At 34.8% G+C, this 13,342-nt stretch overlaps 1 protein-coding gene across 1 annotated transcript; it reads right to left on the bottom strand.

Moving 5' to 3' along the window:
- Positions 1–10,594: 10,594 nt before the first annotated feature.
- Positions 10,595–13,119, bottom strand: LOC139891036 (thiohydroximate-O-sulfate sulfur/sulfate-lyase (nitrile-forming) NSP5). The gene is made up of 2 exons (XM_071873961.1): positions 12,971–13,119; positions 10,595–11,674 (listed from the first exon to the last, which is right to left on the bottom strand). Exons 1-2 carry the CDS (start codon positions 12,998–13,000, stop codon positions 10,727–10,729), a joined length of 978 nt encoding a protein of 325 aa, XP_071730062.1. The 5' UTR covers positions 13,001–13,119; the 3' UTR covers positions 10,595–10,726.
- Between the last annotated feature and the right edge of the window lie 223 nt (positions 13,120–13,342).

The following is a 13,342-nucleotide window of genomic DNA, read 5'->3' on the forward strand; positions in this document are numbered from 1 at the left end:
ATTAGTGTGTCTAACTGATTTTTGATGCATTAGTGAGTCTGGACTTCGACCGTAATTATTTTAAAAATGATTGCTTAATATAATTGTTGGAAACATAAGATTATTAACATATAAATATTATAAGATATATCATTCTCTTAACGTGTCTGTTATTATATGATAGATGACTTCATCCGATCATATAAGCATCTCTAGTGATTCAGATTTCATTTACTTATCAAGTGATTTGGAGGCTGAGTCAAAGCATACGACTTATGAACCAACGAAAAAGTTAACTTTTGGTGCTACCATTAAAGTGGAAAATTGTTGGGAAAATTGGGAAGATTCACAATTTCCAGTAGAGGTTCCAGAAGAGGATCCAGAAGAAGATCCCGAAGAGGAACCCGAAGAAGAGGATCCTGAAGAAGTTGTGGAAATTACCGAACCACAACATGATTTGGGAAAATCTTTGGCTGTTATACCCGATCCCAAACCCGATGAACCTATTAGGACCCAAAATGTTTGTGATCATCCACCTGAACCACCTAAGAGACCAGTTTATAAAATGACCGCTCGTATAACGACTGTTGGTTTTGCTCCCAAACAATTAGCCGAAAGAACCAATTGGGAGGAATTGGAAAAAGAACTATCCAAACGAAAATCCAAACGTTTAGCCGAGAAAGAAACAACGTCAACATCTAAGAAATCTCACCGTTCTTGAACCATCGGCAGCTATCCTGTATTCCATGCATTGTATAATATGTATTATATTGTGTGTTTAAGTTTGTAAGAAAATCCGCAATGTAATTTTCCTTATGATTGTATAATAATAAGAATAAGCATGGAAGGTTTATTATTATTATTACAACTTATTATTACGTAGTAACGTAATAACTTACCATTGTTTTTCATATTAGAATTTTAGTAGTTAATTTGTGTGTTAGCTGCTAAGTATGAATATTATTATAGTTATAAAACGCTAATATGAAGAAAAGGCTTTTATAATAATAAGTTCATATTAATCTACAAAATACTTTTTGGCTACTTCTAAAATTCTATATGATTAACTCAGTCGGCTATTTTTAAAGGAAATGGCTCCTCCAGCTAATAGACAACAACAATTGAACACAGAAGAACTTCAAGCTTTCGCTGCAAATATGGCTGCAGTGGTGAATGCAATGATCAACAATAACCAATCGGGTTCCAACAGTGGAGGAAACAATGGCAACCGGGTAGGATGTTCCTACAAAGCTTTTATGGCCTGCAAACCCAATGAGTTTGAAGGAACTGAAGGACCCGTTGGACTAAAGCAGTGGACAGAGAAGGTTGAAGCCGTGTTCGCAATCAGCAACTGCGCAGAAGAGGATAAAGTTAAGTATGCCACACATACTTTCAGGGGTACTGCTTTGACATGGTGGAATACCTACATGGATTACGTAGGACAAAATACCTCCTACGCACTTCCATGGTCCGCTTTCAAGCACATGATGACGGAAGAGTACCGTCCCAGAACCGAAATCAACAAGCTCAAGGCAGAGCTTAAAGCACTGAAAACCCAAGGGTTAGATGTCACTACCTACGAGCAACGTTTCAATAAACTGGCTTTAACGTGTCCTGAAGCATTTGAGGGCGAAGAAGCAAAAATTGAAGCATTCATAAAAGGGTTGCCGGAACGAATCCAAGAGCATGTAGGTGCTAACGACCCTGCAACAATGCAGAAAGCGAGTCGTATAGCCCACAAATTGATAGGACAAATTACAGGAAGGATAAAGAAAGAAGCGGCCGAGGAGGCCATAATGAAACAGGGAAAAAGAAAGTGGGAGGAAAGCAGTGATCAGGGTTACCAGTACAACAACAACAACAATCAAAACAACAACTACAATAACAATCGCAACCACCCCAACAACAACAATAATCACAACAACAACCGCAACAATAACCGCAACAACCATCCCAATAATAATAACAACAACAACAACAATCCCAATCACAACAATAACAACAACAAACGACTCAACAACAACAACAACAACAACAACAACAACAACAACAACAACAACAACAACAACGACAACGACAACGACAACGACAACGACAACGACAACGACAACGACAACGACAACAAAAGGCAAAGAACTATATACCCCAGGTGTGATACGTTTCATCTGGAATGGTTTTGTAGAGAATTATGTACCAAGTGTAATATGAATGGCCATATTGCGGCAAAGTGTGAAGTCTACGGACCAAATAGAAACAAAGGAGTAAATAATGCCGGAACAAATAATAATGGCATTGTTTGCTATGGATGTGGAAAACCGGGCCATACCATAAACCAGTGCAGGAATGGAAATAGGCAAGGCCGTGGGAGAGCCTTCAACATTAATGGGGAAAAAGCACAGGAAGACCCGGAGCTTGTTACAGGTACGTTTCTTATCAACAATACACCTGCTTATGTTTTATTTGATTCGGGTGCCGATAGAAGTTATATGAGTAGAGAATTTTGTGCCAAATTAAATTACCCGTTAATGCCTTTGCATAAAAAGTGTATAGTTGAAGTAGCAAACGGCAAACTAATTAAGGTTGATAAAATTTGCCGAAATCGAAAAATTAGTTTAGTTAGCGAAACGTTTGCAATTGATTTAATACCGGTGGAATTGGGAAGCTTCGACGTAATTATTGGAATGGACTGGATGTCCAAGGTGAAAGCCGAAGTTGTTTGTCATGAGAAGGCGATTCGCATTCCGAGAGAAAATGGGTTACCCTTAATGGTGTACGAAGAAAAGGGTAATGCCAAATTAAATCTTATTAGTAGTTTGAAGGCGCGCAAACTAATAAGAAAAGGTTGCTATGCTATACTAGCACACGTCGAGAAGGTTGAAAAAGAAGAAAAGAAAATCGATGACGTTCCTGTTGCAAGAGAATTTCCTGAGGTGTTTCTAAAATTACCGGGACTACCTCCACACCTATCCGTTGAATTTCAAATAGATCTTGTACCAGGAGCCGCACCAATAGCTCGTGCTCCATATAGACTTGCGCCCACCGAAATGAAAGAATTAAAAAGTCAGCTACAAGAATTATTAGAACGTGGTTTTATCCGACCGAGTACGTCACCATGGGGAGCTCCAATTTTCTTCGTTAAAAAGAAAGATGGGTCTTTTCGCATGTGTATCGATTACCGTAAGCTGAACAAAGTAACCATAAAAAACCGATACCCTTTACCTCGAATCGACGACCTATTTGATCAACTCCAAGGTTCGAGCGTATACTCCAAAATCGACTTAAGATCGGGTTATTATCAACTGAGGGTTAAAGAAGCCGATATACCAAAAACAGCCTTCAGAACTCGTTATGGCCATTACGAATTCATGGTTATGCCATTCGGTCTAACCAATGCACCCGCAGTTTTTATGGATCTCATGCACCGAGCATGTAGTCCATATTTAGATAAGTTTGTTATTGTCTTTATTGATGACATTCTTATCTATTCGAAGAATAACCAAGAACACGAACAACACTTGAGACTTGTATTAGAGTTGTTAAGAAAAGAACAACTTTATGTAAAATTCTCTAAGTGCGCTTTTTGGTTAAATGATGTACAATTTCTTGGCCACGTAGTTAGTAGTAATGGAATCAAAGTTGATCCCGCCAAGATCGAAGCCATCAAAAATTGGGAAACCCCAAAAACTCCAATGCATATACGTCAATTTTTGGGTTTAACCGGTTATTATAGGAGATTTATTCAAGATTTCTCTCGAGTAGCCAAACCTTTAACTGCCTTGACACACAAGGAGAAAAAGTATGAATGGACTTCCGAACAAGAGGGTGCCTTCCAATTTTTGAAAAAGAAGTTGACTACGGCACCTATTTTATCGTTACCTGAAGGAATGGAAGATTTTGTTATCTACTGTGACGCATCAAGAATGGGTTTTGGGTGTGTTCTTATGCAACGGAAGAAGGTGATTGCATATGCTTCTCGACAACTCAAAATTCATGAACAAAACTACACCACACATGATCTGGAATTGGGCGCCGTTATTTTTTGCATTAAAGATGTGGAGACATTATCTATATGGGGTCAAGTTTATTGTATACACAGACCACAAAAGTCTCCAACATATATTAAATCAAAAGCAACTAAATATGAGGCAGCGTAGGTGGGTTGAGCTGTTAAATGATTATGATTGTGAAATCCGTTACCTCTCGGGGAAAGCGAATGTGGTAGCCGATGCCTTGAGTCGAAAGGAAAGAGAACCTATTCGAGTAAAAGCTATGAACATGATTATTCATACTAATCTTACTACTCGAATAAAAGAGGCACAACATGAGGTTTTGAAGGAATGAATTTTTGGAAAGGAAATACCCAAAGGATTAGAAAAATAGCTTAATATTCGGAAAGACGAAACCAGGTATTTAGCTGAAAGAATTTGGGTACCAAAGAATGGGGATTTGAGGAAAGTGGTACTAGATGAAGCACATAAAACCAGATATTCAATACATCCCGGAACGGGGAAAATGTACCAAGACCTCAAGAGAAACTTTTGGTGGCCAGGAATGAAGGCCGATATAGCCACATATGTAGGAGCATGTTTGACTTGTTCTAAAGTCAAAGCCGAACATCAGAAACCATCGGGTCTACTCCAACAACCTGAAATCCCAGAATGGAAATGGGAAAACATTACCATAGATTTCATTGCTAAGTTACCGAGAACCGCAGGTGGTTATGATATGATTTGGGTAATAGTCGATCGTCTTACTAAGTCATCACACTTTCTGCCAATAAAAGAAGAGGATGGTATAGAGAAATTAGAACGATTATACCTGAAAGAAGTTGTTTCTAGACATGGTATACCAATATCTATTATCTCTGATCGTGATAGCAGATTTACTTCCAGATTCTGGCAGGCATTACACGAAGCGTTGGGAACTCGTCTAGATTTAAGTACTGCCTATCATCCACAAACTGATGGGCAGAGTGAAAGGATGATTCAGACACTCGAAGACATGCTACGAGCATGTGTTATTGATTTTGGAAGTAGTTGGGATCGACATCTACCGTTAGCTGAGTTTTTCTACAACAACAGCTACCATTCTAGTATTGAGGCGGCACCATTCGAGGCACTTTATGGTAGGAAGTGCAGGTCTCCGATTTGTTGGAGTGATGTGGGGGATAAACAGATTACAGGTCCAGAAATTATCCAAGAAACCACCGATAAAATCATTCAGATTCAGCAACGATTGAAAACAGCCCGGAGTCGACAAAAGAGCTATGCAGATGTTAGGAGAAAACCTTTAGAGTTTGAGGAGGGTGATATGGTTATGCTTAAGATATCACCTTGGAAAGGTGTTATTCGTTTTGGAAAACGGGGGAAATTGAGCCCAAGATACATTGGGCCATTCAAGATTGAAAAACGCATTGGGCCGGTGGCCTATCGACTTGAGCTACCTCCACAATTAGAAAAGATTCACAACACCTTTCATGTTTCGAACCTGAAGAAATGCCTAGCTACCGAAGATCTCATTATCCCTTTAGACGAAATTAAGATTGACGAGAAACTAAATTTCGTCGAAGAACCCGTCGAAATTATGGATCGTGAGGTCAAACGACTCAAACAAAGTAAGATACCAATCGTTAAGGTTCGATGGAATGCTCGTAGAGGACCTGAATTTACTTGGGAACGAGAAGACCAAATGAAGCTAAAGTACCCACATTTGTTTCCCGATATCGCACGTTAACTAGGTACAATTCTAAATTTCGGGACGAAATTTAATTTAACGGGTGTGTAATGTAACGACCCGGATTTTTACGCTAATATATAGAAGATTAATATTTACATAATTAATGTTTCCAACATGTTAAGCAATCAAACTCATTAAGATTTGGTTATTTGAAATGAATTTTATACAAATGTTTGGCCACCCAGTTTGTCTGACGATTCACGAACGTCATAACTCGAAATAATTATATAATGATGTATATATGGATATATATATATATATATATATATATATATATATATATATATATATATATATATACTTATGATTTGATAAAATGATATTTAAGTATCTCATTACATATAATAACAATTGGTTATATACATAAAATGAGATTACTAACTTAAAGACTTCAAGATTATATACATATATATATAACGATTAACGTTGTAATAACTTCTAAATTAAAATGTATGTATATGTATTGTATTAATATGTATTAATACACTTTTGAAGGACTTAATCATATATACTAACATACTTATACTCAACAAAGATAGCTATACTCATAATCTCATTCAATTCCATCAAGAATTCTATTCGTATTCATTCGGTATTTACACCCGTATCATACCCAGCTTCCATACTTAAATACTATGAGTATATACCAATATGAAATACCAATTATAGCCTCCTTAGTAGCCCTATGAGTCACAAGAAAAGGATAAACATGATGGAGACTTGTGGGAACCAACATTTAACTTCTAGTTTGCATTATTATGATATATTCCAAATTTTGATAAAGTCTCTTAACCATATGCATGAACCACGACTTTTAACACTCTTTTTACTCATTCATATCAGCTATTTAACTTACCTTCACTCTCATAATACTCACACACAAGAACTCCAAGTATTCTCTCCATTTCTTACTCTTTAAACACTCTTTAAACACACATACTTCAAGTACTAGAAAATCTTCATTCACTTTGATCATAAACTAGCTTCAAGAACACTTTCTTAACTCATCTACTCCTATTTATCAAGGTAAGAATCATATATAAGCTTTGGTTCAATTCATATACTTATAACTATCTTAATTCAAGATAGAAATCTTATTCGAACTTTTGTTCATTCTATGATTCTACTCCAAGGATTACAAGTCATCAAGGATATCTTTGATCACAAGATTATCATCTTATTTTCTCAGCAAATTTGTTCATTTAATTTGAGGTAGTCACCTTATTCATAATCTTTTTCGATTCATATCCATATAGCTATCTTATTATGAGTTTATAACTTACAACAACAAGAACATAGTTTAGATTAATTCTAAACTTGTTCACAAACAAATTTAATCCTTCTAACTTGACTTTTAAAATACTTCAACACATGTATTATGACAGTATGTCAAGCTAACATAAGGATATAAAACTTGTAAACACGAAGAACACCTTAAAATTGAACATACGCCGTCATAGATCATCGGGGGCTGTTTTGGGTTTAATTTTAAAAACCTATCTTAAACTTTGAATTAAAAGATTTCCTTTGGTGAAAAATCTTATTTTATATGGATATGAAATATATCCAAAATCCATGGTTAAACTCTAAGTGGAAGTATGTTTTTCAAAAGGGTCATCAAGATGTCGTTCTTACGACGGATATGACTATCTTCTCTTATTTGACACCTAAGCTGTATTTTCGACTATAAACTTATACTTTTTCTGTTAAGATTAATAATTTTGAGTTCGATACGAAACCATGGCAACTCGAATCACTCAAAACGGATTTGTAACGAAGAAATTATGTGTAAAACAAAATTGGATATTTTTGCTTGTTTTTAGCTACGGTTTTGATTAATAAAAATGGATGCTAACCTTATCCTAGCTAACTTACCTTGTATCCTACATGTATTTATATATGTCTTGTTCCCAAACTTATGGAAATACAATTTATAATAGTCGTGATTAAGTTCTACAACAATATATTATAGTCTTAATAAAGATCGTAAGACACCATATATATATATATATATGACTTGATCACCGTGGATCCGTATACAGCGTTTTGACATATCATTTTGATTTCTTCTATATATATTATTGGAACGAACTATAAGAAACCATTGGCAGTAATTTCGAGTTAGCTGTGGGTCGAAGTGGATTCCAAAATCTTATATACTTTGAGTTGTGATCGAGCCTGAGACATGTATACAATGGGTAGCGGATTGCTTCAGACAATATACATATTATGTGTCTTATTATATTAAGACAATATATTATAGTGTTAGTGAATTCTAACACAATATACGCATTTATATTTATATATATATTTATACTGTTGGACTATTGGACTACGAACGTTGGACTACTAACAATGGACAATTAAAATTATCACAAGTATCATAAGTATGGAATATTAATTATATATATATATATATATATATATATATATATATATATATATATATATATATATATATATATATATATATATATATATATATATATATATATATATATATATATATCTTGACACAAGAATATTATTATTAGGTTCGTGAATTTGTCAAAAAGCCAAGTCTTATCACCATCTATTCGGAAATCATCACAAGTGAGTTATAGTCCCATTTTTAAATCATCACAAGTGAGTTATAGTCCCATTTTTACTATCTAAATTATTTTGGGATGAGAATACATGCAAATTTATAAATGTTTTACAAAATAAGCACAAGTTCATGAAACTACATTCTACGACTGTTTTGTTATACCGGATATCTGTACTTATTATTATTATGCTTGGTAACCTAAGAATTAGTGAAAAACACTAATTGACGCGAATCCTAAAGGTAGATCTACGGGCACCAACCACCCCCATTTTCGAATAGTGGAAATGCTTTAGTACTTCGGGTTCTTGTCATACATTTGAATAGTGGAATGTATGATGCCAGATATCTTAAGCGCTCTATGTTAAGGTCGGTTACCAGGAGACTCATCGTATGAATGATTTTTGCAGTTGTAATGATCCTGCGCATTTAATTAAATGAAATCATGTGGCTTATTAAATGTTATGATTATTATATAGAAATTAAACCTATGACTTACCAACATTTTTATTGACGTTTTAAGCATGTTTATTCTCAGGTGAATATTTAAAACGCTTCCGCTGTCGTATGCCAACCCAAGGTCAAGATTTGGAGTCGGCATAATTGTTTATATTGTTTAAACTTGCATTCGGAGTATTTGTTGTAATATATTTGATCATATTGTAATGGGTTGTGTAAAAACTTATTTATTTGAGGAGATTGTGTTTGAAAGACAATCTAAATTATGTCATTAAGACCTTTATTCAATAATAAAGGTTATGGTTGTTTTTAAAAACGAATGCAAGATTTGAAAAACGTCTCATATAGAGGGTAAAACCTCGCAAAGAAACCAATTAATATGAAACGTTTATAATTAATATGAACGGGGCATTTCAATATTAGACGGTTCTCTTCGAGATGGGACGGGCTAGTCACCAAACCGTCACAGCGGGCATCGCAACGGCTCAAGACGGGGTCTTTTGCAACGGTGTTTATTATTATACTATAACTTTCTAAACATAGTTTTAATAGTTATTTTAACTTTTCATGACATGCTTAACTCAGTGATATATTAATGCTAACTACTTCACTAACTTATACGGAGTAAATAACAATTCACTTAATTTAATATACCATAATCTATGCATAATATATTACGGAGTAATATTATTTTTCATAACAAACAAATATAAGTTGTTGAATTAACTTGTAACCCTATACAACAAATGAATTTATCTTCTTCTATTTATAATACTGATTAACAAATAAAGACTTATCAACTTAACATAATTGATTTAACACATCAGCTTTAAAGTTGTAAACTCAAATTCTAACAAGCGATCATTTGAAAATATTGTGAACGAAAGTATACATTCATTATTTAGGGTATTAGAAATATTTTTTCTTCCTAAAAATTCATAAATTCAAAATCCGCCATATATGTTCATTTTTCTTTTAGTTTATAAAACCACACCCGGTTACATACAAAGAATACGTGTGTATATATAGTATATATCTTGTACTTGCAACTCTACAAATATGAGTCATTGAGTTGTGAGCTTGAAATGTATAGGTATCAAGCTACTTTTGATTACGTTAACCGGCTACAATAATGTGAACGAGTCGAAAAGGGGGCCCAATTTTAACGTAATTTCTCAACAACTCTTTTGGCCGTGTTAGATTAATTTGTATACTTGAGTTTAGTTGATGATATTTTGAATTATTGTTGTGATGATTACATGTGTTATTGTACTTTTCTTGTTGGTGCATAAAACACCCTTCTTAAACGTGCTTCATAAAAGCAAATAAAAGGCAATGAGGCTTCAAGTTTGTTTCATGTCGGAGCATAGTTTGTAAGCAAAGGATTGCTCATTACATTCAACACTTTATTATATCATATGTTTGTACATTCACTTTTCAAGATACTTGAGAAATCATTCTTATATTTCTATGTATTCCAATCTAGCTTTTAAGAGTTATGAGACTTTTTTTTTTTTTTTTTTCCTTTTCTAAGAGGGTATATTCAATTTTATCTTTATATTTTAAAAATCTTATAGAATAAACCAAAGTTCAATAAAATATTCTGTTTTTTTTTCTCTTATTTATATGAAGATTGAAGCAAGTTAAAGTTACTAAAAGTTACCCAAATACTTTCGGGATATAATCACCTTACAATTCTACAATCCTACAAATTATCAAATAGGATTGTTAGGACTGAGCCATTGAGGGGTGAAATAAAACCCATTTTGACATCTACATCTCTCACCTGCATAACATGCGATTACATTTTTATTGCCTTTTTACACTAAACACATGGACCCAAATAATTCCATACATTAACATCATCACACAACTAAGGTACTAAACATCAACCTTTCACACTCCACCCATAACATGCATCTTAATCATGATGCCAAGCATCATGTTTATATATTTTTCCTTACATGTTTACTCCAAGCAAGGGGTAAAAAAGTAAATATCATCCAACCGATCATTACTTGGCGAATTGCCACCGTACACCAACAAACCCTCTTTGCCATCTCGCTTCCCACTCGAAAATGCACACCACCCTCGTGGACCCGGGTGGTCCCCGCCACCAGAACCATCCTCCACCAACTTCCACACAAGTGTCTCAGTATCCAACACATAGACCTCGTGCGTGAACCTCCCCGCACCCATGTGACCTAAATCGCTAGGGTCTATTTCTCCACCGCATACATAAATATATTTCCCAACTACAACAGTAGAAAACACACTTCTAGGACTAGGTTTCTCGCCCGTTGTCTCGACTTGGGTCCACTTTTCAATTTTCGGGTCAAAGAAATGCACATCATCAACCTCCATACCCGCAAACCCATATACCACCCATATTTTCCCTCCAACAGCCCCAAGCCCAGGCCCACCTCTGCCTTTGAGATTATCTCCTGGTAAAGGATACTTGGCCCATATCTTGTCAACAACATCATAAGCCCATAAATCATTTAGCCTACCATTAACACCACACCCACCAAATATGTACATATGGCGGTCATCCGAGGCTACTGAGTGGTAGCTACGGTGAGCAGGCCCAGTGTCCCCAGTGGAAAGTAGGGTCCACTTGTTTGTACATGTGTCAAAAGAATAGAGTTCATTAAGCTCTGCATGTGTGGCATCCCTACCACCAAAGACATATATGGTCTCACCAATAGAAGCCATGGTTACACCAACTCGAGGTGGGGGTGTGTCCCCGGTTACTTCAGCTACGGACCATGTTAGCTCGTTTAGATCAAAGACGTAGAGTGAGTTGTCGACGGGTACACGGGGTTTGAATTCACCACCAAAGGCGTAAGCTTTTTCTCCAACAATGGTGATTGCATGAGAACTTCTTGCACCAGGACCAGTTCCTTTTTGGTTCAACTGCAGATTATAATTAATGGTGTTAATAACTCAAGTATCCTATGTTTGTATTGGTCTCAAGGACTTATATTAGTTGCATAAATAAATCAAGTATCCTATGGGAGCATCGAAACCAAGTAGAATATATGTTTCTGATGTTACAACCAAGTATTGTTTGGGAGCATAAAAAAAATAAGGGCTGCAAACAAAACAAACGATAATTTGGTTTCAAATTTATATTTATCATACCTGTAAACTATTAACCAATATACTAAAATCGTGTTTTTTTTTTCTATATAATTGATCATCGTTTAACTCGGTTATAATCTAGAGACGTACAAATCAAGAAACTTTTAATAAAGGCCACGAGAAGAGCCATGCGCCCCACCAATCATTCTTTATGACTGTACTATGCACAACAATAACAGCAATTGGATAAGAAATCAAGGGTGAATACGCAAGAGCAAATAACTACGAGTATCAAGTAGGAATCCAAAGTTGGTACATGGATACAACCATATGATTTAGACAACTGTGATACTGATATAGCTCAAATTCAAAAAAAAAAACAAAAAATACTCTTATTTCATGTAATTCTGTAGCCTGCTTCCATTGAGAGTTCAGATCATGAACAAGATATTAACGTCTTCATTTCTGCCTAACTTTTAAAACCACCTATTTTAACTAAATCTATACTTTAGTACAAAGCAGTTAGCCTGCACCTTACAGATGAATATAACAATTTTGTATCCAGGCGAATCATGAGGGCATATACTCGCCTGCTTTCTAACACGTTGGTTCATTGGTTCGAATACATAGATAATTGTTACTATTCTCCAAAGTGTAGACTAATTTCAAATATTTCCCCCAAAAAAGAGTCTAAATCTAACCTAAAAAAATATTGGCAGATTTTGTCAAAAAAATGAAGTTTATTCGAGTCTTGAATCCATAAATATATAAACTTTACTAATTTATTTTGTCTGTATAGTGTATGCCTTAGGTTGAGTAATAGTGAATAGCAAGTTATCATTCTAAAAACCCTAACTCAATATAATTGAGAATCAGTACAGTAATCATAGTAATTAACATACAATTAAAAGACACCGTAGCCAAAATCTGATAATTGTTCTAGAAAAACAATCCAATTTGTCAGACCGATTAGAAATAATATCTATATGAACAGATTATAAGATCACTTACACTTACTGTACTATTTACTACGGAGTATAATAATAATAATATAATAATATATGCAAAATTGGATGAAAATAATAATGTAAAGTTGAATAAATATAGGAAGAAGAAGAAGAAGGTGACCTTAATCCATTTGCCTTGAGTTATCGACATTATCGTTGACTAGTTGTTGCTCTGCACACGGTTTTATTTGTTTGTTCGAGTAAGAAATGAAATATCCTCCTGCTTATTATATAGATCTACAGGACTAATCAAACTGAGGCTCTCATATTTGTATTCGTCTGGGGTGGGTTGTTTCGACGTCACTTATTACTTATAATTATAATATTATATTTAACCATTAACCATGATATAATAATAATAAATAATACGGAGGAAATACCTCGTACTAGGTACTTAACAATATACTGGTATTTTTATTTGTAGTAGGTTAAATATATATTTTATGTAGCAGGTAAAACGGATAATATTTTTATCTACAACCCGGAAGAGAGG

The sequence above is a fragment of the Rutidosis leptorrhynchoides genome, chromosome 2 (assembly GCF_046630445.1).
Source record: "Rutidosis leptorrhynchoides isolate AG116_Rl617_1_P2 chromosome 2, CSIRO_AGI_Rlap_v1, whole genome shotgun sequence".
Lineage (NCBI taxonomy): Eukaryota > Viridiplantae > Streptophyta > Magnoliopsida > Asterales > Asteraceae > Rutidosis > Rutidosis leptorrhynchoides.

Bases quoted from the DNA above. Each gene is read 5' to 3' on its own strand.
- LOC139891036 (XM_071873961.1), bottom strand. From the start codon at position 13,000: ATGTCGATAACTCAAGGCAAATGGATTAAG. The intron at 11,675-12,970 runs GTCACCTTCTTC...TATAATCTGCAG, and splicing joins CTCAAGGCAAATGGATTAAG to TTGAACCAAAAAGGAACTGG.